We start from the raw sequence: 27,641 nt of genomic DNA, 5'->3' as shown, positions 1-27,641 counted from the left end.
CAATTTTGAAATCTGGCATGTTATTGTTCAGTTTACAATCAAAGATATAATATTAACAATACAGAATACAGAAATTAATAGGATTATAACTAACGTGACTTCGACCAAAGAAAATGTTTCTTTTCGAAAATATAAACTGCCACCCAAAATAGTTTTGCTCACAGTCTAAAAGAAAACTAGAAGTGACCTGACATGACCAGAAGAGTGCTCTATGGTCTCAGTATGAATATGACAGAAAGTGCAAAGAGGGCTATCAACTTTCCCCATTAAATTAAGCATTATATTAAGCAAATTAAGCATTTAATTAAGTCTATACGTTCCTAAAGTACGATCATGAATAAACCTCAATTTAAAATACTTCACATTTGCATCTGAAGCGGTGCAAAATGGCATTCTGAATAAGTATTAATAATAATAATAATAACAACTAATAATAATCATTTTAATAATAATACATATTTACATGACGTAAGTTTTGTCTGATCCAAACACATAGTCATGCACTGACATATACCCTGTTGCAATATTATTGCAGTGTAATGAAAAGTTTACAAAATTGTGGATGAGGAAATGGCTGAACGGTGTGGCATATATCTCATCTAGGTTTATATGTCAATAGCATGTAACCAGCATTAATCTCCCTTATGCGATATTTACTGTATGCTTTTTACACAACTGGCTATATCAACGAGGCCGCAACTTCAACCGTTTCCAATGAAATGAATGCAACAGATCGGAATCCAAGTGCCACTCTCAACTGCTTATCGCAAGACAGAACCTTTGTAGATAGGGATAACTCCAAGTGATATATTGTACACTGGTGCAGATTTCAATTGATAAGAGGTTGGACTTCATCGTAGAAGTGCTCATCTTGACCTTCGTTAGTTCGGTACCCGCTGTTTCCTCTTCGGAGACAATTTCTACTGTAAATAATTTTACCCATCTTCAAGACGGTCACAGCTGAAAAGAGACATTTCTGAAATTATCCATATTTTTAGGAACTGGTTTAAATTACAATGACTGCTTGATCGGATATTTAAACTTATCACGCCTTGGATCCTTGGTAGTAGGTAAAGGTTGCAAATAACTTGGACGCGGAGAGAGTATGCCTTTTTGTGTCTGAATATGCTTCTTTGCTCTTAATTATCCTCAATGGGCTTCTAATAACCATTTTATAACCATTTAATAATAGTCTTTCCGACAACTGTCGTAGCAAATATTGTGTTTTTTATAAATAATCTTGACATCACTCACCTAGTGCAATGACAATAACACTGGTGTTTAAAATCACCAGAAACGTGACCAGGATATCGGTTGAGAATTGTCCAGTGAAAGATTCCGGAGCTGGAACTGCTGCTACAAGCATGTTGAAGAAAATGGCCCAAAGGGACATCAGCTGAAAAGAGTCAAAGTATCTCTAATATGAACAGCTATTTTACAAATAATGAGTAACATTTTGAATACCGTTTACCATATGTCTTCAGAACCACCAAAGCACGCGAGATAGTACCATGTCTACCTCCCTACCCTCAATCCCACCACATTTCCACTTTCCTCTCTTTACGAAAAGGCTAAGACTATTAGTAGTAGATATGCTAAATGAAAACATTTCCCCATCAAGACAATCTGAAATAAATATTCATGCTTAACAACAGCATACAAACCGCTCCACATTCCCGTATATTCAAATTTAAGTTGGTGCACTGTACTTCTGTCTTCCCAAAAAAAGGGCCATGTGCGTCTTTAATTCTACAATTAGTACTCAAACCCACCTGTAAGTAATACTCAACCCTGTCTTTCATCGGTTTGAAGGAAATATGTAAACTCAGGAAGATAACAGCCAATGTTAACGTAATTGTGACAGAAAAATAACCATTCCATCCAAATATGACGATTACGAAAGTCTGTGACACTTTACGGACAAGTTCGATGATTTCCCAGTACCAGAAATCAGACTGGTAATTCTCATTCAGAAATCTCAACCACTTAGGTGAGTCATCATTGTTGTGTTCATGAAGCTCGCTGCTGCCATTTCGACGAGAATGTTTCCACAAGAGAAGATACAGAACTGCCGGAAGTGCAATAACATATATTGACGAACAGTACGAAGCGATTTGGAAACGACGATGGGTGGTCGTGTTACAGTTTATTGAGTAATCAGACCGCAATATGCTAATGTTATAAACACCAAACTCATCAAGAGAAAACGTGTCGCAAGTAGGGCCGTAAAGTGCAAAGGTAACGTTACAAGTGGATGTGTAAGTGACAAACAATATAAGAACCAGAAAGGTAAGAATATTATTTTGGTGAAGTTGCAAGCGGGAAGTAATATCGTCAACGTTTGCAGGGCTCTTCTTTTCTGAAACTCTTGCGTGAAGTTTTACCGCACCAATAGCAAGAATGGCACAAGCCATTGAAAAGAATGGAAACATAGCGCCCAGAGTAAAAGCTGTGTACGGTGTTAGCTCAAATGCAGGCCAGAAACACTTAGGCTTTATCAGTATGCTTGAAATATTAAATTGCAAAACATCTAGCCATGCAGCAATGCTTCTAAAAAACTGTGGCCAAAAGATAACATCTATAGATTCCCAAAATTCTGCCATAATTTGATAAAATCCGAGAACTATTTTGGTCAAGGCCAACGTACTGTCTACTAGGGATCTAGACCGTCTTTTTTGATTACGATAAGTTTTGAACAGAAGAAAGAGGAAAAGAGCAAGAATGATCAAAATGACTGAAGATTCCAAAATGAAATATTTAAGAGCTGGACAAGGACGACAAAATCCAAATATAGGGAAGAATTCTTCGTCACAGTTTGTGCACATCCAACCAATGTAGCCTTCCGCACAATTTCCTGTGATTTGATCAACGTCATTAGCGCATCTATCGCTCTTCAAACATTTATGAGCTATGGGAAGAGATCCATTAAATCTCGTAGTATCGTTTTTGTACGAGTCATTAAATGTCAGAAGGTTTTCTACAAATCGTTTGTATTCATCAATATTTGTGTAACTCCAGTTCCAGTAGTAGCCTTGGCCTATGGCCATGTAATCATTCTTGCAATGTACACCCTCCTGTGGACAAAGCTCACATTTATCAAAACGATCACGCCTGAAATAGTTATCCAAACATGAGCAAGCTCGAAATCCTGCCAATCCGTTCTTATTTGTTCCAGTGGGACAAACTTTACAGCTCAGAGGGTCTTTTCCTGAACCGTCCCTTACAAACGTTCCTTCAGTGCAATTTTTACAGTTCATGGACGTTCCATCCAAGGAGTATTGGCCAACTTGATCTTGATAAAAGCCACCTGTGAAAAGATACGGAAAGACTTGTAATAATTAGAGTTCCATATGGCAATCATGTGTGACAAATAATGTTGAAGTTATAGCGAATGTCCATTCATACTTTACTTCTTATACAAAAACTGTTTTTCTTAGTTAGAGATAAACGAGCCTTTGCAAACTTGTCTGTTAGTTGAAGAGTATTAACTGACAAGCATCAACACCAAAATACGAACAAACCATCACTTCATCCTCTTATAAATATCAAACCAAAAACAAAAGAGAACTGTGGCTTCAATGTTTATAAACAAAAAAGTTTGCCAGAGGTTCACCAGTGACAATACATACCACGTGGACAAGCCTGGCAAGTGTCGTCATTTACGTGTCCACCGTATGTGCCAGTTGGACAAGATGTACACTCTCGGAGATTATCCACCTTAGTTCCGATACAACTAAATCCTCTAGCCTGGAACCAACGGGCAGCGTCGTAGCTGATGTTCATTACCATTACAGTCGATGGACGCAGACATGTTCTAGAACCAAATGGTGCAGACATTATGTATAAATATGATATATTTTCATTCGCTTATTTAGGGAGACTACTATACTGTTCGTTTACACGAAACCACAGCTGGCAGTCGAATTTCAAATGCGAGGTCGGGGTTGCTACTAGGAGGTAACATAAAATGATTTCTTTGCATTCTAATATCATTGATAATCTTTGTAATAAATATCATTAATCCATTTATCAGCACAATGTTTATGAGTTAAGTAACATTCTTTTTCTTAGCCATTGATCTCTATTTTGCTCGTTTAGCACGTCACAGTGTACACATCAAAACGGGTTGAACCGTGCAGAGAAAAGACATAGTAACTCTTCGATGTGTAGTTAGGGATTAAAATTAATTATTAACAAGTATGCAATTGTTTTTTTTTCACAGCTGCGTTGAGTAACGGCTCCCTCCGGTACAACGTAAATAGTAGTAAAGCGGGAGGGGTCACTTCCACCGATTGTCACCAGAGGAAGGTACTAAGTCGTTCATTATTGCATAGTGGCATATTTTTTTACACTCATCAGCAATACCAAAATAGAGATAATTGAATAAACTTACACATTCAGTTGTTCCCGAATCGTGGGCATTGTAAGGTGTTCACAAGATAGATACCTACATATTTTAAAATGAATCGTGGTGAGAGTTATTGGAATATTTCAATGTTAGTCTTCAGCAACTACAAACTGTTATTTCGATAACAGTGTTAAGTCATTAGTGAATCGGCTAAATTAGTTTAAAATCACAACAATTTAACAACTTTGTGTGTATGCTGGTTTCATAAGGCGAGACCAACTTACAACATTGCGACGTAAATCATTAACCTTTCACGTTGATCACCTATATAGAAATACATAAGTCCAATTGTAAAGCAACATCGATGTGATAATTATTAGGCAGTCAAATTGAATACAGATCTGCTGATCCCTGCGATTCAAATAAGAGATTAAATAAAATGGAAATTACAATCCTGTGAATCCATATGCTGACGCAAAGAATGTTAGAAATGTATAGATGAGTAAATAATTAATAGCTGACAAAGTACATCTTGGCTTTTTTATGTCCACGGGATACAGGGCGAAGTGCAAAGTCGATATCAATATATGAAAGGCTTGGAATGATAGGAAAATTAACTCACATGGTACCTCCGTCGATCATTTCATCAAGAACTGCTGACGATAATCGACGGATGGGGTTATCTTGTAAAAGGCTGAAATAAACGTTAGATCAATTTGCTATTTCTTTACAATGAAATATGGATTCTGAGCTCATGAAACATCGTGATTCTATCTCAATGTAATTTCAAAGATGTCAGTATATTTCAAGTAACATATCAGGTTTTTTGGAGGCAAGGGTGTGGATGGAAAAGGGTACTGTAAAGGGATCTGCTATTACTGTCAATGACCAGATTTAAAGAGTGATCCTTAGACCCACAGGCACCCACACGTAACCCACACGACCTTTCCTTACTCGTAGTTACGCCGCTGTCCTAGTAAAGCTTCTATTTCAGATATCGATTCAAGTCGAGAGTTTTTAAGATAGTGCTTAATATCAGTGTCCATTGAAATTTGAATAGGCTGTGCAACCAATGTACCATTGTGTATACGACGCAATACGATGAAGTTGCTCCCATCTTGTCAAAATATAAGTAATTGTCGAAAAATGCAATGCGTTATACGCATATCGCTATACATACGCAGGGACAGCTCGTTGACTAACATAGTTTTCTTTATCGACAAAGGAGGTAATAAATTTAAAAAATATATATACAGACACACAGCTAGGCGTTGACGTCTCTGTTCAAATGTAGGGACTTTCCCTCATTATTGAGAAAAAGTTAGCTGTGACAACACACTAATAAGGTGGTCGCTACTCGAGCTGATTTGATTTTTCGCAGTTATGTAGCATACATAAACACATGTGTGTGTTCCTTAAATTGCTAAAACTTTTATACTCACATTTCTTTTAATGTAGAATTTCGTTTATTATTGCCGAATAATGGTTCCGTCAGGTAGTCTATGTTGTTCTGAAAAAGATACCTGAAATATTTGGAAATATTAGTGCAATTGATACGACGTATAACCATTTAACATTTGAATCGTCACAACGTTTACTTAGGATTACTAAATACATGTGTTGGGAACTTATTTTGTTTATCGGATGGTTGTTGGTTGGACGTCTGTTTGTTTGTTTCATCTTCCAACGAGAAATAGTCTATCGTCTACCAAGAGAGCATTATAAAGAAGTATAGTTGAACACATATTTATTAATATAAATAAAGTACAGAAATGTGACTGTAGTAAAATTGCAAACGCCTTTTAAGAAAGCCCTAAAGTGTGGGTGAACCTTATGATCAGTTTTATAGCGGTGGCCTAAACGAGCTTGAACTAATGCGTGTAATGTCATAGCGTTGTCGTTCACAATTTTCTGCTCATTCAAGTTTCATTATTTCGGGACGCTTTACGACTAGTTCAGACTGTTCCAATACGTGGCCAGTCGTTTTCTCTTCCGACCTTTCGTTTCTTCGTTATTTATATCTATATTTATATAGAACACAACTCTACTCACAGACTAGACAAAGATGTTGCAGCCAGTATAGATCCCGGTAGAGTTTTCAAGTTGTTGTCGTGGAGAAATCTGTTTTATCATTGTGTTAGGAAGAACAAATGTGCAGGTTGAGATCGTAGAAACGTAAACCTACTAAAATTCTTTATTCGAAAGGAATTAACGTTTAATGATCATCTGTCGCCTATTTGAGAACATACAATAGATGCATACTGTGAATTTTCATGATGATTTCATTGACGTATATTCGCACAAAATGATAACAATCACGTTGCTCACGAGCTGGTGTAGAGACATACATTCTAATTAAAGGACGCAATTGTTAAATTACAAACATCTTTACACCATCGTCCTTTAAGAGTACTTCTTAATGCGGGACTTCTGCAGCTAAAGAGAAAAGATCTGTTTATCTTTCTATTTCTGTTTTACCAAAGTTACACAACGACTCATCCAAGGGCACATAATTGTGTCTCGTGTTACTTTCGTGGTTCTGTTGAACAAAGCGCTGGACTATTTCATCTCGTCCAAAGTGAGGTTAGCATTGGTGTATTACAGTCTTGCGATTATTAAGCAACCTTAGAAGAAAAACCGATACAACTGCTCATAAAAATCAATCCCCGCATTTTATAACATAAATCTTGCATTCTTATTTCGGATGAACTTAACGCTGGTCCACCATTTCTTCCCGCTCAAAGGTAGAACTGAAGGTAGATATTTTTTAATTTAAAAAGGGTTCGTTCTGTTTCAAACATTTGACCCAAAAATTGGTTGACTGAAACTGATCTATGGCAAATATATATTAAGATATCCATCAGCATCACCAACTTAAATGATAGAAATGCTTTTCAATGAAAAGTTATAAGCAACCCCTTATCGACCTACTTAAACTTTGTATAAGAAGCAGCCGTTTTATCGATGTGTCGTTTCATAATGCCAACAGGAAGTTTAACATCACGATAGCTTGAATTTCCCTTTCCTTCGCACTGTGTCGTGCACAATCAAACCGAATACAGAGATATTTTTAGAAAGTTTTAGAACTATCATATGTATAGGAGAACTTACCCAAGGCTGTACTAGATTATTACATAGTGACTACCTAAACGTTTCACAATATCGTTAATGATAACCTCAATTGTTAGCTGCCATTTTATAAACAAAAATTTTAATGTATAGTCTAATTTGGATCCTATTGAAAGGGACGCACCTAACTGGTACAAAATTACAGAATATGTAACATGAACACAGAAAAACCCGCCTTATCACAAACTATAGTCTACCTTAAACATATTTCAATATGACGAGTCCATTTGCGAGTTTATAACGTTGGTAAGTGTTTCTATATTATTTCGAAGTTTATTGTTAAGAGTATTAGCGATGCAGTCAGTATACATGGTCATTAGAAACTGAGGCCCGCATGTCAGCTGTGGTTTATTTTCAATGACGACCGGATCTTTAACACTTCCTCCGTTCTCTATGAAAGAAAAATTAATTTCTTGAACTCACAGATTTTGAAGATAATGAACATTGTCGAACAGTCCTCTCGGCAGAGTTTTAAGCTTATTACCACACAGAAAGAGTGCTGTCATATAGTGACCTTTCGGATTAATCGTGAACAATTTAGCAGGAATTTCTTCCAAATCGTTGTCTCCGATGTCTCTGAAATGTTGAAGACACAAATAAATTTTATTGTTGCAGTTAGGAATAGTTTCCGAAACCAAGCCTAAACAGCCGCTCCCATGTGACACCTCAACACAGTTCCCATCTTTCTCACTGGATAATATCATCTGGGTAAATTTTCAGTGTAATGAATGGAACCATTTTCTCTACTTTTGACGTTAATGAACCGACTGATCTTTGATGCAACAAAGGCTGTCATCTGTGCTAATTAGAACAATGCCAATCCTATTAAGTATATCCACACAGGCGTATACGCAACAGATAAGTTTAAGACTAGGTTCTTGTCGAAATTTACCGTACCTTTGTGGCCAAGCATTATTGGTTTTCTCCTGTACGTTTGTTTCATCGCTTAAATATTTTCTAGTTAAAGGCAAATTTTAGAAGAGATACTTGGCCTATTTAGTCATGAAACTTACAAAACCTTATTAACTGAAGTGGATTCAAACAGTCGTTCTGGTATCGTCTTCAGCTTGATAGATGACATATGTCTGTAAAACAGAACAGACGGCAGACTTTACAGGAATGATTTCATCAAATTATGAAACGAAAACGCAGATAGTGACTCACTATGATTCGGTAACTTAAACATTGGCTATGGTCAATGTCATTGTCATGGGAAAATAAGTTAGTGATTAAAATAACTGATACGACAAGGTGTTTTCGGTAGTGCTGTGAAATGAGACTTCATGAAGATGATGGGAACCAAAGGTCAATCAATTCTAGTGAAACTAGTCATTTAAAGTTAATCTTGATGGTTGCAATGTGTAAAACTGTTGTGTTAATTGATACCGTAACAACAGCTTTACCTCGTTTGACTCTTGTTATTGGAGTGGTTGTCGGTTAACTTACTAATTTCTAAACATCTCTTAACAATGAAAGAAGAAACAGCAGTATATCTTACATCGTACTAATTCCTTGAATTGTGTGAAAGAAACTTTCCGGAATTTCAAACAAGGTGGTATATTGTAAGTCACTGTGTACGAATAAAAGAAGAGATGGCTCAGTTTACATCAAGAAAATCGGTATTGTGAATCAATTAAACATTCATTTTTGGAGAGTAAAGTCGTACGTGCAGCCTGCATTTCTATTCAAATCTCCTGATTGCTTTTATTATTTAGGTTCTGTTGTTTATTTCTTCATCTGACGGATACGTTTGTAAGCTAAACACTGCACATGTTTCTGTGTGCATGGCATATCTTGTTTATCTTTCTACCTTTTTTTTCAATTTGTAGCAAAGGGATTCCAGTACTCATGTATATAAGGGTGCCACCAAAAATTAATATCTGGAGGACATGTAGATTCTTCTTTTATACTCATGCTATGTAAATCTTTTACACATCTCCTTCAGACGTCATTGGGACCAGAACTAAGTCTTTTTGTATGACTTTTTTTCGTTACAAATAACATGTAATATGCAGTTACACATTTCAACTTTAGTATTGATACAATATGAGAGCGAATCCAACCAATATCCTGCAAAATTACAGAGTCTTCATCATTGATATTGTTTCGATACACTCACATAATTGACTAAACCAAAGAAGATTTAACTGCATATGCAAACATTACCTTAATTGTGGAGAATATAATGTGGTAATGTGTCCAATTGAAGAAAGAAACAAAATCGAAAGCCATAATAACGCTATGATCTCACATTTTCAAAATAAATCCAAATAATACAATTGGCACCAATATTTCGTCATAAACGGTCGTCAAAATTTTCACGGCTCGTATGATGACGTTGAGATGTCTTTTAACCCAGATCAAAAGGCCATGCAAGGTATAGGACTGCCGCGACACCTGGTTAATTTTTGCGACAATTTTTTTCGTCTATGTTTAACACACAAATACACGTAAGTTAATCCAAATATGTGTATCCTTTTACACAGAAATACTGAGTAGTAACAAAAAAAGCATACTGTAGTCGAATGAGTTTAACACTCAAAATTTCCACTTACGCGTTTACCCCAAATTTAATATATTTTTGGTTTCACTTCTTGTAAGTGAATACACGTGAGTTTCTTAATAGGTATATGTGTGGCCGGGAAACCTGATAATCGTGATGTTATCAGAGAATATATATCTCTGCCTTTCACTGACCTCTTCTACTTTCAGCGGATCTACTTTAAATGGTCTCATACCCACAGGTTTGTTCCGTTCCAAGAGTTATTCCAAGATATGAAATGATGTTCAAGGTGGAAGATCTTGAAGGAGGTTTACATTTGACAATGGAGAGACTTTCACAGCCATTAACCGTTTGGTATACAGGTGATAGATCACCAATCAAAATAAAGCTGGCAGATGTCGTGTTTACTTACAAAACAATCAACCCTGTACAATTTCGTAGAAGAGTTGAAGGTAGTCTGTCACTTGAGATCGACCTAAGTGAAAAACATAATAGCACGTTGGCATTAGGTATATTTTAATTTACGTAAATCTTTGCTATACCTTATGCACTTATGCACTAGGTAATACTCTGCTTAAAGTTGATAGTCTGCCAAACGTTTGCCAAAAAAACTTTGTCCCCAACTTAATATGACAACATTAAAAGACAGTTACGCCATAGTTCATAATAAAATCTATGAAGCTACAGAGATGCAGAATGGAAATATACCAGTAACGGAAAAATGCCAATAATGGAAATATGCCAGAGATGAATACAACTTGCGCATTGAGGGTGATAATGGAGGGGCGTCGTTCGCTATATAGAATTTATCATAGGGTGTTCAATCACTTAGCATTATCACAATTGTATTTGCTAACCTTGACATTTTGTATTGTATTGTAAACCAGCTTACCTCTGCAGACAACCCGTTTTTATTTTACTATCGTAACCCCTGTACTATCTACGGGTACGGGTTTAATAGTGGAAATTGCGTTTGCGTGGACGTCCGTGACAGCACTGGGGTAAGGGGGGATAGTTGTCAGTAGGTATATTTATACTATTGTAAAGGTCATTTGGAATCATGAAGAAATCATATCGTTTGTGACATCATGATATCTCTGAGTAACAGTTTTGTGTAAACCGTCTTTTTAATATAATTACATCTGCACAGTAAAACGAGAAAGTCGATTTGTAACTCTTTCGCTATTGGCTGCGATATTAGCTACGAAAGGCTGCTGATAACAGTTAGATGCAAGAGAATCAATACTTGGTAAGTTAGTTTTCTTATATATTTCTTACCTTGTTTACATTTGTTTTCAATATTTTTGATATTAACGAGTACCAGTTAAATTGCTTGTTGTAATTAAGCTGACGTGTTAACATAATAACGGAGGCTTTAAACCCATGCCATAAAACCAGTAATTGGGATGTTTTTTTACTCGACCGGTTAGATTTACAGAGAAAGCTATATACTAGCTACATACTTACAATTTTTCAAGGGTAGAACACACTCTTGATATTGATTCCTCAGAAAGGAAGTAAGGCCCAGCATTCCATTGCATACTTCTGTCGGGAGCGAAGGTCAAAATTAGTATTTGAAATTGAGATTGAAGTATAGCGCCATATATATATATATATATATATATATATATATATATATATATATATATATATATATATATATATATATATATATATATATATATATATATATATATATATATATATATATATATATATATATATATATATATATATATATATAAATAAATATATATATATATATATATATATATATATATAGGAATAACGGAAAAACTGTTAAACAACTATGCTGCAGTTAGAGAAAGGCTGGATCTCGAATGAGATACAATAATAGAATTAGGTAAGTGATTGGAAGTAAAACATCCAATGTATGGTTTTTGCAGAGCTTTCGAGCAAATCCAGCTCTTCTTTAGTGCATGATCACCGAAAGTGACAAGGAAACTATTTTATAGGGAAGATGTCGGCATGGTTGTAAAGGCAAAGCGACTTACTGATTTCTGCTGAATTGAGCAGAAGTTTTAGAAATTCGGATTATTTTAATCCGCGTCGGATTATTTTAACCCGATTCCGTCGTAATTGTAAAGTAATTGTTTTGGTTTATCTGGGACGGCAAATCGTTTCTGATGTTTAAACCGGATGGTGCTGTGGTCTTTAGGTTTAGTTCCCAGAAATTTTCTTTCGCTTTCCTAGATTTATCTGTCCAAGAATCGTTCTGGTCAATGGCAATAACACGCAAATTCTCAATAGAATGATTTTGGAGATTGAAGTGATTTGCAACAGGTTGGTAGATCTTTTTTGTTTTGATCGCCGATCTATGTTGTGTCATTCTCATTCTAAGAGTGTTTTTTGACTCTCCAATGTATTGTAAGTTACAAATATTGCAGTAGATGAGGTAAATGACATTTTTGGATAGACAAGTAATTTTGTGCCGAATTTGGAACGTGCGTTTGGTTTGGTTGCTCTGAAAGGCCCCGGTCGAATCGACAAGTAAGCACGTTTTGCAATTTTGTGTACAGGGCGATGATCCTGTAGTTTCTGTTTTGCTTTCCCCTAATGGGGTGTCATCCCGAAAGGATGCCCGAACTAAGATATCCCGTAGGTTGTTGGGTCTTTTAAAAGCGATGACAGGTAATTCTGAGAAAACTGATTTCAGGCTTTCGGTGCCTTGAAGTAGGTGAAAATTCTTCTGAATAATATGAGCCAGTGGTGGGAGACCAAGGTGGAATTCAGTAACCAATGGTACCCTTTTGGAACTGGTTTGACGAGTTTTGTACGTCAATGTTTCGGTACGGGGTTCGCTTTTAGCCTTTTTGATGGCATTTTCAATAGTACCTCGAAAATACTGTCTGTTTAGGAGGTGTTGTGACAGTTCTTTATAGTGCGTGAATCAAAATTGACTTCAGAGGAGCAAATGCGTCGAATGCGCAACGCTTGACTGTACGGAATATTTCTGGTACAGTGACGTGGATGGCAACTGCTTGGTAAGAGGTAGTTGTGCTTGTTCGTGGGTTTATTGAACAAGTCTGTTTTGAGTGAACCATTTTGTAGGGTCACAGTGGTGTCCAGGAAGTGAACGCCATGTCCAGAAAAATCAGCAGTGAATTTGATAGTGTGATGAAACGAGTTTATGTCATCAATGAAGAGTTTTAGATTTGCCTCACCATGGGTCCATATCATAAAGATATCGTCATTGTAACGTAACCACGTGTGTGGTTTCAAGTTTTGTCGAGATAGAAATTCTTTCTCGAGGTTTGCCATAAAGATGTTGGCAAAAGACGGTGCCATTTTGGTACCCATTGCGGTGCCATGAATTTGGAGGTAGTGTTTGTTGCCAAATACCAGATTATTGTTGGTCAAGATAAGTTGCATTAATTCGGCCAATTCTTTCTTCGTGGGGGTATATATATATATATATATATATATATATATATTTTACATTATATTTCTTTTTTTACATTACACGCTTAAACCAGTATAAAATTTATGAAGCTTGATACTAAAATGTTCGTACACCAGCGGAATGCTTTTATTAGAAAGTATGTACCAAAAAAAAGATGATAACAATATTCTATTGAGTAGCACATGTACGTACAACGTTGTTAAAGAGTCAAGCCCGGCAAAACTGTAGTTCCAAAGTCGTGACAAGTGATTTGCGTCTAAATTTCTGTGGAAGTAGAACAAGGGTGTAGGAAAGTACAAACATGCAACGATCCACGTTGGCACCACCCGTCACGAAATTAGTTAACAATGTATATGTTCAAATAAATGATATCATACGTCACCTTTTTTATTCTACCATGAGAAAAGGAAACATTACGAATAATTTAAAATCACCTGTTTGTGGCCGCAAGACGCCCACTTGTGCCGCTTTTAACCAAATGGGCCTAAATCTAAAGCTTTTTCATATCAAGTTCTCCTGTTTCCTCATGTCATGTTATTTTCTCTTAATGTTGCCTTTGGTTAGCTGTAAAAGTAGTGGAATGGGACTTACAGTACTGTTAGATTGGAACATCTTTGAAAGACATGTTCTGGTATGTTTCTTATTTTATTTCCGATCAGCGATCTAAGGAGACAAAAAACAATAAAGCAGAATAATAATGGATTTATTTGGAAAAGTAGCAATAGTCTAACCTTCTGGCTTAAAATATTGCGCTACGTTACACTTTCTTCAATATCTCATATATTCACATTTCACACATATATATATATATATATATATATATATATATATATATATATATATATATATATATATATATATATATATATATATATATATATATATATATATATATATATATAATATATATATATATATATATATATATATATATATATATATTTGTTTAATTTGATGATCTACTATGATGAAACAACAGAATGATACACGTTACATCATATGGGCAGATCACGTGGGAAGAGTACATGGACTTACCTGCTCCAATCATGAGTTGGTTATATTAATTATAAGTTAGATATAGGTTTAGGTATACACTTTTGACTTACACAGTTTGTAAATTATCGCAGTGAATAAAGAAATTGTTTACTTCTTCGAGTTGATTATATTCAATGTAACTGCAATGAAATAAGAAATAATAATTAATTAAAATAACAAACACGGTTTAATCACAGGTGTATCAAACTGTTTCATTATATTATATTCCCTTTTTCTATAGTTATATATACGTACAGTGTCCGAAATGAAATTCGTAATGTCGGATTCAAGTACCAACAACTTTTGTCGATTTTTTTAATTATTTATATTAAATAACCGGGGACTCATAAGGTCCCCGGTTCGAGTCACTCCAAGATTAATGTATGTCGTCCAGTTATAGAGTTGTTGTCAATTGACAATTCAAAATCATGGACGTTAAATATGAATGTAAGGGATTGACTTCGGTCAGCTTGCGGCTTTGATAAGCCAATGAGGCTTCTTCGCGATTTCCTGCTCGCAGGAGGAATTAAAATACATTCATACATACACATTCATATTTCTAGTGTGGTAGCTGTTTGTCCGAATACTTATATACACGTAAAGATATACAAAGACAGCTATACTTTCTTGCAAAATATAAGAAACTTATGTTTTGCTATACTTTTTTAGTAGAAAACGTTAGAACCACGAATAGTAGCTGGCCAAATTTGAGATTTTACACACTAAAAAAATAATAACTGTATTCTAAAATATTTAGCTATTAATATATTTAATAGTTAGTTGTATTGCAAACGTTTTCTCCTCACAGCTTGTCTAGACTTTTCGGAAGGTGAAATGATCTTCGAATATGATTCTTATTGAATTGTCTGTGAAGGAAATATAAGTGAAGAACAAGATATTCTTATAAAGTGATATATCAATTGATGTATCATACACAAAATGAAAAATAACAGTATTCTTCTTATAATGAAAGTAATCTATACAAATTAAAGAATTTCAGTTGCAATCATGGTACATATTGAAAGCTAGTGACTGCATTGTACACTGCTATACAAGTTATGTGTGGCCAGAATCTGTATCAGTCATGCTCCTGGAAACTGAATATAAGAAAGAAAATACTTACAATTGTTTCAGATTGGTAAATCGTTCGAAAAAGTTCGTGGGAACACATTCAATTGCATTCCTAAAAAAGGTTCTGTACAGAAAGAAAAATGCATAAACTCGTGAGTAAAAGAACGAAGACGCCTTAAGACACTCTAAAATTTGAAATGACTTAAGTAAGATATGGGTTTCTAAGGTCAATTCTAGCACATTATTCTGCTTGAGCCATGTGAGTGTTGTAGGCAGGATTTCGAAGTTTTTACATATCATTTGATCGTGCACTTCTTTACACAAACTACCTTCAGTATATTTTATCGGAACAAAACAAACATCAGTAGAAATATACAGTTAGGTTGCCTACAAATTACAATGTCGATCACTCCATAATAAACGACAAAAGTTCAATTTGATTGGCTGTTGAGTTGAATAAATTAAAATGCTGACAATGAAGGTATAATGATCATGAGACAATTCTTATTCAAACGCTTATCGTGGCTGAAAAAGTTGCCCTAGAGACGTGGCGGACACTATCATGGGATTTTATTCGACGTGTTTATTGGCCAAATCATAGCCCACCTCCAAAATTATTACTTTAATTAACACCTTGCTACAGTGGTCCAATCACATGAGGTGAAGCCAAGAAACATTGAACGTACATCCCAGCCTACGGGTGTTACATAGGCCTAGAACTTGTCACATACTACGTGTAATTACGTACTCACACTTACATGTAAAGCAAGTCGGATGACAGGTTTCTTGGCAAGGCAACCAAACCTTTATCCCCACAATAAGCTTCACTGTCAGAGCAATTACAAACACCTGTTGGTCCACACGCTGGAACATCTGTATGGATATCAATTCATAAATAGTAACACAGACATCAACTTGGGAAATATGTCGAACAACCAGGCGCGTAGATTCTGCATTGAAAACTATCTAAGCGTAGCGCCACCATAAGTTGGCGGTATGCGTAAAAAAAAAATTGGCTCAAACTGCCTCCCAGATCGCTGGAAATGGCACTTCCCATCTAGAAGCTTGAAATTACTAGCGATATCATAAAAACATACAAAAAAAATATGTTCAAGGGGGGGGCGGTCGCCCCCTTCGACCCCCCCCCCCCTTGGCTACGCGCCTGCGAACAACACATTCAGACTTGTAGTACGAGACAACAGTAGTAGTTAAAGTAACTAATTTGCTAGAATACGATTACCAGCATATGGACTCACTATAAAAGCAGCCAAGAATGCATGCAGCATTTGAATCTTGTTAACAAGTTTAACAGTCCATTCACGACAAAAGCTTCTAAACAAGATAGTATATTATCTTAGTTGAGAGGCTGCTATGAATGTTAACGTTATAGTAAAAAGTAAAAATTAAAAAAGCTACATAGCGACCTTAATATAAAGTTGATCCAACATGGATTGATATCGTGTTATTCGTGAAGTCATTCCGCATAATATACAAGAAAAATAGCGACGAAGACAATTATTCAAGCCGGATTGTTGCAAAAGTAATAAACCCTAACATTGTAGCAACAAGCGTGAGAACAAATACCCACATTGGAAATGGCATTAAAGTACACACACTTTGAGAAACGTTATTGATAAAGTCAGCCTCGTCCGAGTGCATGGCCTGTAAAGAATATGAAGTAACCTGCAGGGCTGAATAGTGGTACAAATGTCTCAGTTGTTATCATAGACTGAGATATTCGCCCTCGTTAGGCTGACAAAAGTTTTAGCTGCAGCAAAGCAACTTGATATGTAGTGTGAGGAGGGCTGCTATGGCGGGCCATCAGTCTTAAATCGCGGGGAATCGACATATACCAATTTCCTTCGACTTATACCAGTTTCCAGCAGCTTAAAATTGACTTCTACCGATTTAAATCGACTTATTCCAGTTTAATGAATTGGTATATGTCGATTTAAATCGGTATATGTCGATTCCTGCACGATTTGAGACTGATGGCTTGCCATATCATGTGATGCCGACCGTACTATTCGGGTTCAAGGGAAAGTAACAGGTTCAGATACAAAAGACAAAGCGTGATAAAGTCAAATGGGAAGTGCAAAAGCGGGGAAAAGACCCCACATTGAAAGAAGTATAGAATTAATGAACATGGTACAAGAAGCAACAACAATCTCACTAGACAAAGTACGCAATACTGCCTTTTAGAGAACACGTTTCCAGATAAGGGAATTCCGTTTTGAGGAAGTTCAAGTTTATGAGATCAACACGTATTTTTTGTGAGTTTTAAATAGCACTTACATTTGACAAGGCTATACCATGCATTCACGGTACTGTACTTAGTCACGCTGGATACGTGTCGCAATGAAAGTTGAGGTGATATATATTAAGCTACTATATACATATGATTTTGGAGTAGGTTTTTATTTTAGTCAAACATATTTAATGTCAGTCATGGAAATGTTCCACCATTTGTACGTGGATAGGTGATATAGAGCATTCATTTGCAAAACTACACATACGAAGCGAATCAGAAGTGGATCATATGGATATGATACTCTTGGAGTATTCAATCGCCCGTAGCTTTCAACAAATGACACAGCATGCAAACTCACACTGAAAGCAATGTATGATACAGCGCGGGTATAGACGATGCCATAATAACAACATTGTTGATAAAAACAATTGCTGATAAAGTTATTGTATTATCTGGAAAGTTATCAAGCTTTATGCAGGATAATAAGCTGTTAATCATGAAACATTTACAAAAAAATAAAATGCAATTATGTTATATATCAACATTTAATGTTAAACTTCTCAAGACATGTTCCTTCTATTCTACAACGAACATAAAGTGCTAAGAAATGTTCTTATTAACCCAGCCCATACAGTATATCCATCGTCAAAATAGCTTCAAACACTGCAACACAGACTTGCCAAACAGACCCGTTGTAAAAATGAAATCTTAAAGAATAATGGAAAGATTAATATATATCTGGCAAGCTTTGAGAAATGTACAATCAATGGGGAATACGTGACAATGTTGGGCTACATCTGTCTTACAGGTACTTGATACAGATATCAATAACGATATCGATATCGCAAATTATTTTAACTTCTTTTTACATCTGTAGCAAACAAATTTGCGACAAGCCAGAATTCACAGGAAAACAAAAGTATGGAAACGTTAAAGCAATATGTATTGTCAGAGATTTCAAATTGATTTCTGTTAAATATTCCTAAAGTATCACATGAATTTGTTATTAGGTATCTACAGCATCTTGATAATTCAAAAGCTACGGGTACCGATAAAATCAGCGCTAACATGTTAAAAAAAAGTGCGCAACTTATATGTTTTCCCGGCGTCCAGATGGACGGTGGCCAAAGTGATACCTATCTACGACAATAGGTCGAAACTAGACGTGTGGAATTATAGACCAATATCAGTGATAACCGTAGTTTCAAAAAGATTTTGGACAAAAATGTACATGGACAGGGGGGTAGGAAGCTTCCAAAAAGTGTGGGAGCACAACATCAGAGGGGCACTTCCTCATTCCACAACCACCACTCGTTATACTATAAACTGATACACACCGGCCATATCACTTAAATATATATGATGTGTTAGTATGCTATCAATACTATTTATTGAGATTGTTTATTGTTAACCGTGCTACAACAAGATACGGGATGCTATTTTAGAAATAGCATGTACAGACTAAAATTAAATTATTAAAATAAAATATTAAAATAACAAAGGCTTAAGAAATCCAAAAGACAGTTCTTCATCAAATGGGCACATTTTATTTGCCAGTAAGGCACATTTGCTATTTTGGAAAAAAGTGGGGGAACGTGCCCCCAGTGCCCCCCCCCCCCCGCTCCAACACCCCTGTACATGGATCTCTTCATGAAAGGTTGAACAGTTTAATTTACCAAGAGTAGCACAATCTGGATTCATGGCAAAGCAATCGTGTGAGACAGCATTATTAGTTATTGATAGACGGTTGGATGTCTAAAAAGGACTTTTGGTAAGTCAATGCTAATAGATTTACGTAGGCGTTTGATTAAGTCAACCTTGCTACTACATTGTTACAAAAACTATAGCAATGCTCCAAAGATTGTTTTGTACGGTTAAAGTCTTACCTGTGTGATATAATTCAAAGCGTCTTTGTTATAATGGGGTTCATTCAACCTGCATGACCATGCAAAGCGGTGTGCCACTGCAGGGATCTATTGTTGGTCCATTACCGTTTATTACTCTATATTAATCACTTTGATTTATGTCGATCACACTGCAACGCTGATATGTATGGAGACGTATACAACTTTTCCATGTTAGTGGGGAAAACCATAACGGACTTATCTCATAAATTAAATGAAGATATACGAATATATATATATATATATATAGATGTAGTAATAATATGATGGTAATAAATATAGACGAAACTAAATGCTGTAGTCTGTTCAAGACAAAGGTAACGTACATTAACAAATACTGACCTTCTAAGTGCATATGAATGTAAATCAACTTGCAAATGTTAAATGTAAAAGGCTCTGAGGTGTCAGGATAGATATGAACTATCCTGGCAAGACCAAACAGATTATGTGTGTAACACCCTCAGCACCAGGATAGGTATAAACCTATCCTGGCAAGATCAAATAGATTATGTGTGTAATACCGTCAGCACCAGGATAGGTATGAACCTATCCTGGCAAGACCAAATAGATTATGTATGTAATACCGTCAGCATCAGGATCCTGACAAGACCAAATAGATTATGTATGTAAGACCGTCAGCATCAGGATAGGTATGAACCTATCCTGACAAGACCAAATAGATAATGTATGTAAGACCGTCAGCATCAGGATAGGTATGAACCTATCCTGACAAGACCAAATAGATTATGTATGTAAGACCGTCAGCATCAGGATAGGTATGAACCTGTCCTGACAAGAACAAATAGATTATGTATGTAAGACCGTCAGCATCAGGATAGGTATGAACCTATCCTGACAAGATCAAATAGATTATGTGTGTAAGACCGTCAGCATCAGAATAGGTATGAACCTATCCTGACAAGACCAAATAGATTATGTATGTAAGACCGTCAGCATCAGGATAGGTATGAACCTATCCTGACAAGACCAAATAGATAATGTATGTAAGACCGTCAGCATCAGGATAGGTATGAACCTATCCTGACAAGACCAAATAGATTATGTATGTAAGACCGTCAGCATCAGGATAGGTATTAACCTGTCCTGACAAGAACAAATAGATTATGTATGTAAGACCGTCAGCACCAGGATAGGTATGAAACTATCCTGACAAGACCAAATAGATTATGTGTGTAAGACTGTCAGCACCAGGTTGGCCTTCTAATGAAGCAATATACTGGTGTGCCAACTTGAGTTTTATATTATAATGGATACACTCTTCCGTACCTCGATTACTGCAATCTTGTATCGGGATCATGTAATCAGGGATATATTAATACGATAACTAAGCTGCAAAAACAGTGCTGCTATAATTACCTTAAGCGCAACTTATCACGCAAGATAATGTGACCTTTTAATGTTCTTTTGATGTACATTCAATATATGAACGATTAATTATTGTATTTAAATCTCCTAACGGATTAGCACCCAATTATATGAATGAGATATATACCGCCATATGAAATGGCCACAATTATCCTCTACGGTCTGTGACGTCAAGAGGACAGAAATACATTAGAAAAGAGTTTCATGTATTGCTACAAAAGAATGGAATGAGTTGCCTCCATTTGACAGAAATGCACACAAATTTAGCAGTTTTAAAGATTTGTGAAAGAAATTGTATATTTATGTTAATTTATACAAATGTTCTAAAGATCTTACAATTTTTGAAATTCTTAAGTTTATGATATTTAGCTATGTAACATCTAACCTATTTTATTTGTATATGTTTTTCATGGGGAACAATTTATTCGTTTACCGTTACCTATCTATTAAATTAGTTTTATTTTCAGTTTACATGCATCTTTTTACATCTAGATTTTTATACATTCAGACTTATTATTGCATTTTACACCAATATGTTTTGAACAACTACATTTAATAGGGCCTCGTGGAGATAAGTCTCAACAAACCGAGCAACCCTCTCTGGCACAAAAAAAGTTGAAATGAATAAATAAATAAACAGCATGTGAATTACTCCATTTAAAAACTACTTAGTACAAGTGACCAGTGGCATAAAACAACGGATGACAGCGTATAAAACGTCGGTAAGTACTTAAAGTATAGCTTTTTTCGTCTTTATTTCTTTGTTATATCTCTTTATAGAAAGAAATTGCAAGTCGCACTTGTCTCCCCACTCCTGATACCATTCCACGATTTAGTGGTTTAGCTACATTTTTAAAATCAGAGAGAGCAATATTAAATACATCTTACCTGCGAGCGGGCAGTCATTCTTGAGAGCAGTTACTGGATTAACTGCCTGCATGGACCCTAATAAAAGAAAGTAACACCAAATCAGTATCGGTTCCATCACTTAAACCGCCAATTCGTGTGCACGGAGGGAATTGTCGTCTGACAAAAAACGGTTCTACCGTTCTTATTTATATGCTTCTTTCCAACGGTGTCTGTGGTAGCGTGATTATAAACACAATACAAAAAAAGAGGAACTAATTAACTTATACAAGCTCTGTCACAGTTGATTCGTCAAAGTTGTATGGTGGTGCACTGTCGGGTTAAATTTTTCAACATTTCGCAACTGACGACCAAATAGATTACGTATGTAAGACAGCAATAGGTTATATATGAACCAGTCCTGGCCAGATTAAATAGATTTTGTATTCGTATTTTGTATTTTTAGATCCTCCTGCAAGCAGGAACTCGCGAAGCGGCCATCATTGGCTTATCAAAACGCAAGCTGACCGAAGTCAGTCTCATAGATTCATATTTTGACGTCCATGATTATGAATTGCAAATTGTAAACAACTCTGTAACTGGACGACATACATTAATCTTGAAGTGACTCGAACTCGGGACCTTATTATTGAAAGGCACCGACGTTAACCACTGAGCTAACACTCCCTGATTATGTGATTATGTGTGTAAGACCGTCAACACCAGGATAGATATGAAACTATCATGGCAAGAACAAATAGATAATGTGTGTAACACCGTCAGTTTCAGGATAGATATGGACCTATCCTGTCAAGACCAAATAGATTATGTGTGTAATATCCTAAGCACCAGGATAGATATGAACCGATCCTGGCAAGACCAAATAGATTATGTGTGTAAGACCGTCAGCACCAGGATAGATATGAACCTATCCTGATAAGACCAAATAGATTATGTGTGTAATATCCTAAGCAACAGGATAGATATGAACCTATCCTGACAAGATCAAATAGATTATGTGTGTAAGCTTCTTACTAGATACAAGTGGATGAATATCTCGCCAAATTTAGAACTCAATCTCATCATGCTTTGCATTCCAGAACCACGTGAGAAGCGCTGGCTGACTAAATACCGTCATTGTGCTGATTGACTTCGAACCGTCAACATCATTGACTGGTTTAGTTAAGCCAGAGTACTACGCTATTTTGTGTCTGCTGTACGTGGACGACTTTGTTCACAGCAGATAATAGCTCTTTTGTCTCTGAGTTGCTGGTTAGATAGCAGCTCTCTAATTTTCATTACGGTAATAGCCAACGTGTGTATAGTAGAACGATATAAGGATCTCTTATATTGCTCTGTACAAGTCTGTTAAACTGGTTAGGCATAATTGCAGAAAGCTAGTGTAAAGAGGACAGGCATAATTGCGACGAGCCTCGAAAATTCTGATCATGGATTCTGGGGAGCTTGATTTCTCAGAAGAGTTACTTTGTGAGTCTGAAAATGCAGACACTTTACAGCAAAAGGCTGATGAATCCCGACCAGCGGGAATAACACCTGAAATATCGTATTACATAAAGAAAATGGTATCCGAGGTAGTTCAACATAGGCCTCAAAACGAAGGTAATTTGGACCAGCCAGAAGCCAAACGGGCAAGGCTTGATACTATTGACGATGACAATATCGAGTATTTTTAATGCGTGTTATTCTGGGTCCGTGATAGATACACCGGAGGAGGAAACCCTCCTGGATTCGGTTGTGGAGCCTTTCTTAGCAGGTGATACAGGTCCTGCTCTGCCGCCTAAAATTGCGGATTTTATTGCTGGAATGATGACAGAAAAGCTGTCTGACGATAAACTTAACGAGAAAGTTCGAGCCCACAAGCAACCTGGGAATTGTGATATCTTACAACCGACACGCATAAACCAAATTATTTGGGACAAATAAAGCCAGGGACTAGGTCTAAAGACTTAAAGGTCCAAAAAGCGCAGTCAGTATTGGTCAAAAGTATGACCGCCTTGGTTGTCACTATCAAAGATTTTTTGGAAGGTCAGGCCTCAAAAAGAGGTTCATGGACTCTTCGACACCTTGGCGTTATTGGCACAAGGTAATTAACAGCTAAACCTTGCTCGGAGAGAGCTAATCAAAGCAGATTTAAGTCGGGATTTTGCAACCTTGTGCTCCCAAAATGTACCAGTGACTAAGTTTTTGTTTGGAGATGACATTTCTAAAGGGCTCAAGGATATTGTAAATGCTAATAAAATGGCTGCCAAAGTAATGCCCAAGTATGGGGAGAGTTCTCGCCGGGGCAGAGGAGGCTTCAGAGGAAGAGGCCATCTTTTAGCCAGAGGCCGGAGTTCCGGCAGATCGCCAGGCCCATACGGGAGAAGTGGAAGGAGGACATAGGAGTTATGTCCACCTCACCAAATCAGGGTGAGGTAGGTTCTTATTTAGGAATTTTCAATCAGAACCCTAATTTTCAAGTAGCAGGTCGATTAACTAAGTTTTTGCCTGCTTGGCTACTTTTAACTTCAGATCAAGAAGTAATTCAAACAGTAGTTTTCAGGCATACTTCTCGATCAAAAGGTGACTTTGTGTCACCCATTTTCTTTATTCCCAAGAAAGACGGGAGTTACAGATTGATTTTAAATCTGAAGTCGCTTAACAAGTTTGTGAAATATCGCCACTTCAAAATGGACCATTTGCCAAAAGTCCTACAATTAATGCGACCAGGATGTTTTATGGCATCGATAGACTTAAAGGATGCGTATTATTCTGTTTCTATTGAAAATAATTTCAGGAAATATCTGAGATTCTATTGGAATGGTGTTTTGTACGAGTATAAGTGTCTGCCAAAATGGTCTAGCATGTGCACCTCGAATGTTTACGAAATTACTCAAACCTGTGTTTTCTACTTTGATAAAAAACGGTCATACAGTATTTGGTTATATTGATGACACATTTCTTCAAGGGGACACTTTCGCAGAGTGTCAAACAGCAGTCTTTGCGGCTGTTTCTTTGTTTTCAGAACTAGGGTTTGTTGTTCATAATGAAAAATCTGAAATTCTACCCAAACAGGAAATAAATTTCTTGGGTTTCACGCTCAATTCCTTGACTATGACAGTCTCGATAACTCCAGAAAGAAAATGCAAAACCAAAAAACAAAAAACAAAAAATTCAAGGGTTGTTAAATGCTCCGTTTATTACAATTCGAGAGTTAGCAGAAGTTATTGGTATTCTAGTGGCCAATTTACCAGGGGTAACATATGGCCGTTTATATTACAGACATTTGGAATGTAATAAAATAAAATCGTTGAGATCTGCCACAGGTGATTTCAATGCAAAGACTACCTTAACCTCGTTGAGTCGTCTCGATTTGGTGTGGTGGCTCAAGAATATAGATGAGGCTTTTTGCCACATATACCATGGACCAGTGGGTGCGGTATTAGAATGTGATGCCTGTACCTCAGGATGGGGCGCAGTTTTAAAAACAACAGACCAGCCCACTGCTAATGGCCTCTGGAGTTGTTCACACCAAAAATTCCACATTAATGTACTGGAGTTATTGGCCATTTATTTTGGTCTACAAGCCCTATGTAAATCTCTTAGAGGACACCATGTTGGTATACGGTCCGATAATATGACTGCTGTGTCATATATAAATCACATGGGGGGGTACAAAATCTTATCAGTGTAATGACGTAACCAAATTAATTTGGCTTTGGTGTAAAAATAATGATATATGGATATCTGCTGCTCATATTCCAGGTACGCAAAACACCATCGCAGATTGTTTATCTCGTCGTGACAACATTAATACGGAATGGGCTTTAAATAACAAAACATTTTGAATATAACGTCAGTTTTTGGTACCCCAGATATTGACCTTTTTGCGACTAAGGAAAATGCTAAAGTATCGAGCCTTGTGTCGTGGCATTTTGACCCACTGGCCCATGCCGTTGATGCATTTTCTATAAAGTGGACTGACCACAATTTTTATGCCTTTCCTCCATTCAGCTTGATAGGGAGGTGTTTACAGAAAGTCGAGCAGGAGCAAGCGACGGGCCTTTTTATCGCTCCTGTATGGACAACGCAGGCATGGTTTGTCAAGTTGATGGAACTGTTAATAGAGGTACCATTACTTCTCCCAGCTTCACAGGAGGTAATATCCATATCAGGCACGAGTATGGTGCACCCTCTTTCGAAAACAATGCGCCTTATAGCGTGTCTAATTTCCGGCAAGCATTATATGAACAAGGAATTTCGCCAAAACCAGCCGAAATTATACTTGCGGCCTGGAGGCAAAGTACCCAAAAACAATATTTTGTTTACCTATCCAACTTTCTATTGTCTTGTCGTCAAAGGGACCTTAATCCAATGCAAACAGATCTCAAAGAGATCCTTCATTTCTTAGTTGAACTTTACGAAGCCGGCGTAGGTTACAGTGGTATTAACACTGCAAGGAGCATGTTATCTTCATTCGTACTGATCCCTAAGGACATAGGGGAAAACAATCTAATCAAAAGATTTATGAAAGGCGTTTTTGAGTTAAAAACTCCTCGTCCCCAACGTTGTCATGTTTGGGATGTGTCTATGGTTTTCCAATATGTAAAGTCACTTGGAGGAAATGCTGAGTTAACACTAAAGTATCTGACGTACAAGGTGGTTATTTTAGCTGCTATAATTTCGGCACAAAGGGTGCAAACGCTTCATCTGCTCGATCTGGATTTTATGGACATAACAGAACAATCATTTGTGTTTTATATTAATGACAAGCTGAAGCAGACTCGCCCAGGACATGTAGGGATGCAGATATGTTTTAATAAGTTTTCAAAGGACGAACTTTTGTGCATATATTCTGTTTTAAAGGTTTTTATCGAGAAAACAGAAAACCTACGAACTAGCTCTAGGTTATTTATTAGTTATAGAAAACCGCATGACGCCATCACAAGAGAGACTTTAAGTCGGTGGATTAAAGCTGTATTAACAGCATCGGGTGTTGATACATCTGTATTTACAGCTCATAGTACGCGTGCAGCGTCAACTTCTGCAGCCAGTTCAACAAATACTGAGTACTGCAGATTGGAGTAATGCATCCACTTTTGCTAAGTTTTATAAAAAGAAGGTTTTGCAAAATTATTTTGCCAATGTTTTATTGGAATAATATCAGAAACTGGAAAATAAAACAGAACATCACATGAATCATTGTTTTCCTCTCTATTTATTATTGAGACTTGCTCAGGTTTCTTTTGGTGCAGTGTGCCATATGAAGCTTTGAAGTCTCACGTGGTTCAAGTCTGGAATGCAAAGCATGATGAGATAGAATATTCTAATTAAACGAGCTTAACGTGAAGTTTGATTTAGATTCTATCGAATCATATGCTTTGCATGAAGGAATCACGTCCCACCCAGGGATTGATTTCCCCACCCCTTAGCAGTTTTTACATATGGAACCACTGCCGATTTGAAAAATGACGGTATTTAGTCAGCCAGCGCTTCTCACGTGATTCCTTCCTGCAAAGCATATGATTCGATAGAATCTAAATCAAACTTCACTTTAAGCTCGTTTAATTAGAATATTATCCCGTTACAACTTTACCACACTGCTTTGTATTGAATTGTGAAATAAATACAATACATTGCCCTTTTCTCTTATTCATCGTACTTGTTCAGGAGTACCAAGCCTACATGGGAGTTTTTATTTCAATTCTTCTCACTTGCTAACTTCCTGTTTATACTACTTTGTA

At 36.5% G+C, this 27,641-nt stretch overlaps 3 protein-coding genes across 3 annotated transcripts in view; 1 reads left to right on the top strand and 2 right to left on the bottom strand.

Annotated features, from left to right (window-relative positions):
* The window catches only part of LOC139967855 (uncharacterized), a 29,940-nt gene extending 19,564 nt beyond the window's left edge, over positions 1–10,376 (bottom strand). Inside the window, exon 1 of the mRNA XM_071972003.1 lies at positions 10,175–10,376. The gene's annotated coding sequence lies outside the window, so the exon portion shown is untranslated. The remainder of the gene's footprint in view (positions 1–10,174) is intronic.
* On the bottom strand, positions 304–22,220 carry LOC139967854 (uncharacterized). The gene is made up of 20 exons (XM_071972001.1): positions 21,940–22,220; positions 16,269–16,383; positions 15,563–15,634; positions 15,246–15,305; positions 14,511–14,579; positions 13,996–14,067; positions 13,597–13,668; positions 11,448–11,525; positions 10,393–10,455; positions 8,976–9,047; positions 8,491–8,562; positions 7,901–8,053; positions 6,401–6,469; positions 5,791–5,871; positions 4,971–5,042; positions 4,394–4,447; positions 3,630–3,814; positions 1,773–3,307; positions 1,255–1,396; positions 304–960 (listed from the first exon to the last, which is right to left on the bottom strand). Exons 1-20 carry the CDS (start codon positions 22,034–22,036, stop codon positions 830–832), a joined length of 3,264 nt encoding a protein of 1,087 aa, XP_071828102.1. The 5' UTR covers positions 22,037–22,220; the 3' UTR covers positions 304–829.
* A 1,937-nt stretch (positions 22,221–24,157) lies between these two features.
* LOC139967848 (uncharacterized) lies at positions 24,158–27,191 on the top strand. The gene is made up of 2 exons (XM_071971985.1): positions 24,158–24,332; positions 25,912–27,191. The coding sequence occupies exons 1-2, from the start codon at positions 24,306–24,308 to the stop codon at positions 26,983–26,985; spliced, it is 1,101 nt and encodes a 366-aa protein (XP_071828086.1). The 5' UTR covers positions 24,158–24,305; the 3' UTR covers positions 26,986–27,191.
* Positions 27,192–27,641: the final 450 nt, after the last annotated feature.

Source organism: Apostichopus japonicus, chromosome 5 (assembly GCF_037975245.1).
Source record: "Apostichopus japonicus isolate 1M-3 chromosome 5, ASM3797524v1, whole genome shotgun sequence".
NCBI classification, from domain to species: Eukaryota; Metazoa; Echinodermata; class Holothuroidea; order Aspidochirotida; family Stichopodidae; genus Apostichopus; species Apostichopus japonicus.
Note: the sequence above shows the minus strand (reverse complement) of the source record. Positions and strands in the feature narration are given on the sequence as shown.

Bases quoted from the DNA above. Each gene is read 5' to 3' on its own strand.
- LOC139967854 (XM_071972001.1), bottom strand. From the start codon at position 22,036: ATGGAACCGATACTGATTTGGTGTTACTTTCTTTTATTAGGGTCCATG. The intron at 1,397-1,772 runs GTGGGTTTGAGT...GACTCTTTTCAG, and splicing joins GGGTTGAGTATTACTTACAG to CTGATGTCCCTTTGGGCCAT. The intron at 961-1,254 runs GTGAGTGATGTC...GTCTCTTTTCAG, and splicing joins TGTTATTGTCATTGCACTAG to CTGTGACCGTCTTGAAGATG.
- LOC139967848 (XM_071971985.1), top strand. From the start codon at position 24,306: ATGTCCACCTCACCAAATCAGGGTGAG. The intron at 24,333-25,911 runs GTAGGTTCTTAT...TCCTCCATTCAG, and splicing joins CCTCACCAAATCAGGGTGAG to CTTGATAGGGAGGTGTTTAC.